This window comes from Hibiscus syriacus, unplaced genomic scaffold (assembly GCF_006381635.1).
Source record: "Hibiscus syriacus cultivar Baekdansim isolate YM2019G1 unplaced genomic scaffold, ASM638163v2 tig00016065_pilon, whole genome shotgun sequence".
Taxonomy (NCBI): Eukaryota; Viridiplantae; Streptophyta; class Magnoliopsida; order Malvales; family Malvaceae; genus Hibiscus; species Hibiscus syriacus.
Genome location: NW_024062380.1, coordinates 1,763,193 through 1,765,763, shown reverse-complemented (window position 1 = coordinate 1,765,763; position 2,571 = coordinate 1,763,193). Strand labels below are relative to the sequence as shown.

General features: G+C 37.6%; 1 protein-coding gene across 1 annotated transcript; it reads right to left on the bottom strand.

Annotated features, from left to right (window-relative positions):
* Positions 1-350: 350 nt before the first annotated feature.
* Positions 351-2,196, bottom strand: LOC120208216 (3-phosphoshikimate 1-carboxyvinyltransferase, chloroplastic-like). The gene is made up of 5 exons (XM_039207541.1): positions 2,059-2,196; positions 1,529-1,558; positions 1,195-1,383; positions 867-1,111; positions 351-612 (listed from the first exon to the last, which is right to left on the bottom strand). The coding sequence occupies exons 1-5, from the start codon at positions 2,194-2,196 to the stop codon at positions 351-353; spliced, it is 864 nt and encodes a 287-aa protein (XP_039063472.1).
* Positions 2,197-2,571: the final 375 nt, after the last annotated feature.

The window sequence follows — 2,571 nt, the reverse complement described above, 5'->3', positions numbered from 1 at the left end:
CCAATAACACCTTAAATGATTGATGACGACTCCTCACATTTTGAAAACATTTTCAAAGAGACAACCCCAAGTCGATATCGGTCTTTTCCCATCCGGACAAAAAACGGTGTCGACAAACTGCGACACATTGTAGAATTCAAAAACAAATATCTACTCGAAAGGTTTTGCAACTGCCATATTTTTATTTGACTAGACAGAATTACAACCTAATTGGCATCTATACATCCACAGATGGTGATGCATTGGGTTTATGAGAATGGAGATCGAGAGTTTAACCTAAAATAATATTGCTGCATGATGACATGGAATGACAGCTCATTTCTAGTAGTAGCTTAGGTGGCTCCCCATATCTACTTTAGAAAAGCAATTTCTGAAGCGATTTTAGGACGACCTTTACAAAAACAGTTTTCCGACGATATAAAACCACAAGAACATAATAGAAATGATCTGAGCCATAGCTTTCCCCCAGGAAGACCACCCTTTCCATTTATATAAACAGGGGGACAATTCGTGCCAAGAGTGCACTCTACATCTGCCCCGAGCTGCTTAAGACCAGTAACCAAGTCCCCAATAGGTCTCTCTCTCATTCGAGGTACGCCATCAAGTATGTGGCTAAAAAGATGAATAACACATAAGCATTAGCTCAAAAACATGATAGCTATACATGAAACGAAGAGCAATAGCATATAAGCAGATGGTTCCATGAATATACAAATTATTTGCATACTCAACTAAAAGAATTCAGTGAAAAGCTTACATCCCCTTTTAACTGTTGAATTCCCTCTTATAGAGAAACATCAATGTAAAATGATTCATGATCGCCTTTCAATATTATATCTTCTTAAATCTACCATAATTGGACAGACCTTGAATTGCCACCGGCAGCGGTAACAGCAGCAGTAAATGGTCGCATTGCAGTTCCAGCATTCCCAAGAAAAAGCTCAATTTCTTGACCGTCGCCTTTACCAACAGGAAACCGACCACCGCAACCTTCCACAATCGCTAGTTTCTTTTCACTGTCATGTTCCAAATGTAGCCCAAGTTTCCCCAAAGCAACCAGCATGTGATGAACATCGCCACTGTTCAACAAATTGTCTACCACAGTGCTTCCCTACATGTCGAACAAAAATTAAAGCATATAGTAATTAAGAGGTATAAACACCAACCTTCATCAGAGTAATGAAATAAACAAACCTCGGATAGAGCAGCGAAAAGCAGAATCCGATTGGACAGTGATTTGGACCCGGGCAACTTGACCGTGCCCGAAATGTCCTTAATTGGTTGAAGCACGATTTCCGATGCTCTGGATGGCTTCTCCGATGTTGTCATTGAAGCGGAAACCTTCAAAGACCATGCCTTTACTGCTCCCAACTTACAACTGCTCTTCAAAATCAAAACCCGCAAGAAGGTGCAAAACTTGCTTTGAGAGTTGGTCCAAATGAAACTGAATGTAGAGATTTGGGTTTCTGGGGTGATGGGACATGGGGAAAAACACTTTTTTTTGTGTTCCACTGTAGATTTTGCTAACCTGTGCTATCGCACTCTCTCTCTCTCTAGCCTGTCCAAAACAAAGGAAAACATCAATTATTTTCGTTCTTAACGATGTTGTTGTGGTTGTGAAATTGATTTGGAAGGCGTCACCAACCACCTCCCACGCTACCGAAAGAATGCCGAATTTTCAAATAACGATATAATTATTGTTATTATTTGAGATTTTTTGTATTTATTTATATTAATAATAAAAAAATATTAAATACGTAAACTACATTCTTTTAGGGTAAAGTTTAAAAATGGTCACTAAAGTATCTTAAAACAATATTTTGGGCATGATATTTTTAAAAGTTATAAAATTGATATTATATTTTGAATTTTATTACAAAATAGACATAGCATTGTCAACCGTTGTTAGTTGTTGTTGAGGGGATGATGTGTCATATTAAAACTAAGGGTAAATTATGAGTTTAATACTTAAACTATCAGTTTCTATCCGTTTTAGTACCTAAACTTCATTTTTTGCAAAACCATATGTAACGTTTAGTTTTTGTTTCATTTTAGTACCTCATCTTTAAAAACGTAATGGACGGGCTGACGTGGCATAACTCCGGTGGACCGACGACCAATCTGAATGGTAAACCACGAAAGAATGACGAGTCGACCAATATAGTTCAGTTTCAAGCCCATTGGAAGGTGGGCCATGGAGAACGAATGATGAAGAAATTGAAGATTTCATCGTCGATTTGTTGATATTGAGTCATTTCCCGGTGAAACTGAGGTCGGAATCGTTTTTAAGGGGTCAAAAAGATGTGGGCTAGAAAGTTTAGGTTCAATCGGCCAATGGATGTTACGACCGACAACTGTAGACACGGCGGCCGACGAACCCATCCCTTAAGTTTTTAATGGCAGAGTACTAAAATGAAACAAAAACTAAATATTAGGTATGGTTTTGAAAAAACGAGAGTTTAGGTACTAAATAGACCAAAACTGATAGTTTAGGCAGTAAACGTATAGTTTACCCTAAAATTAATAGGGAATATCTTATTTAACCCTTCAAATATAACTAAAAATTTATTT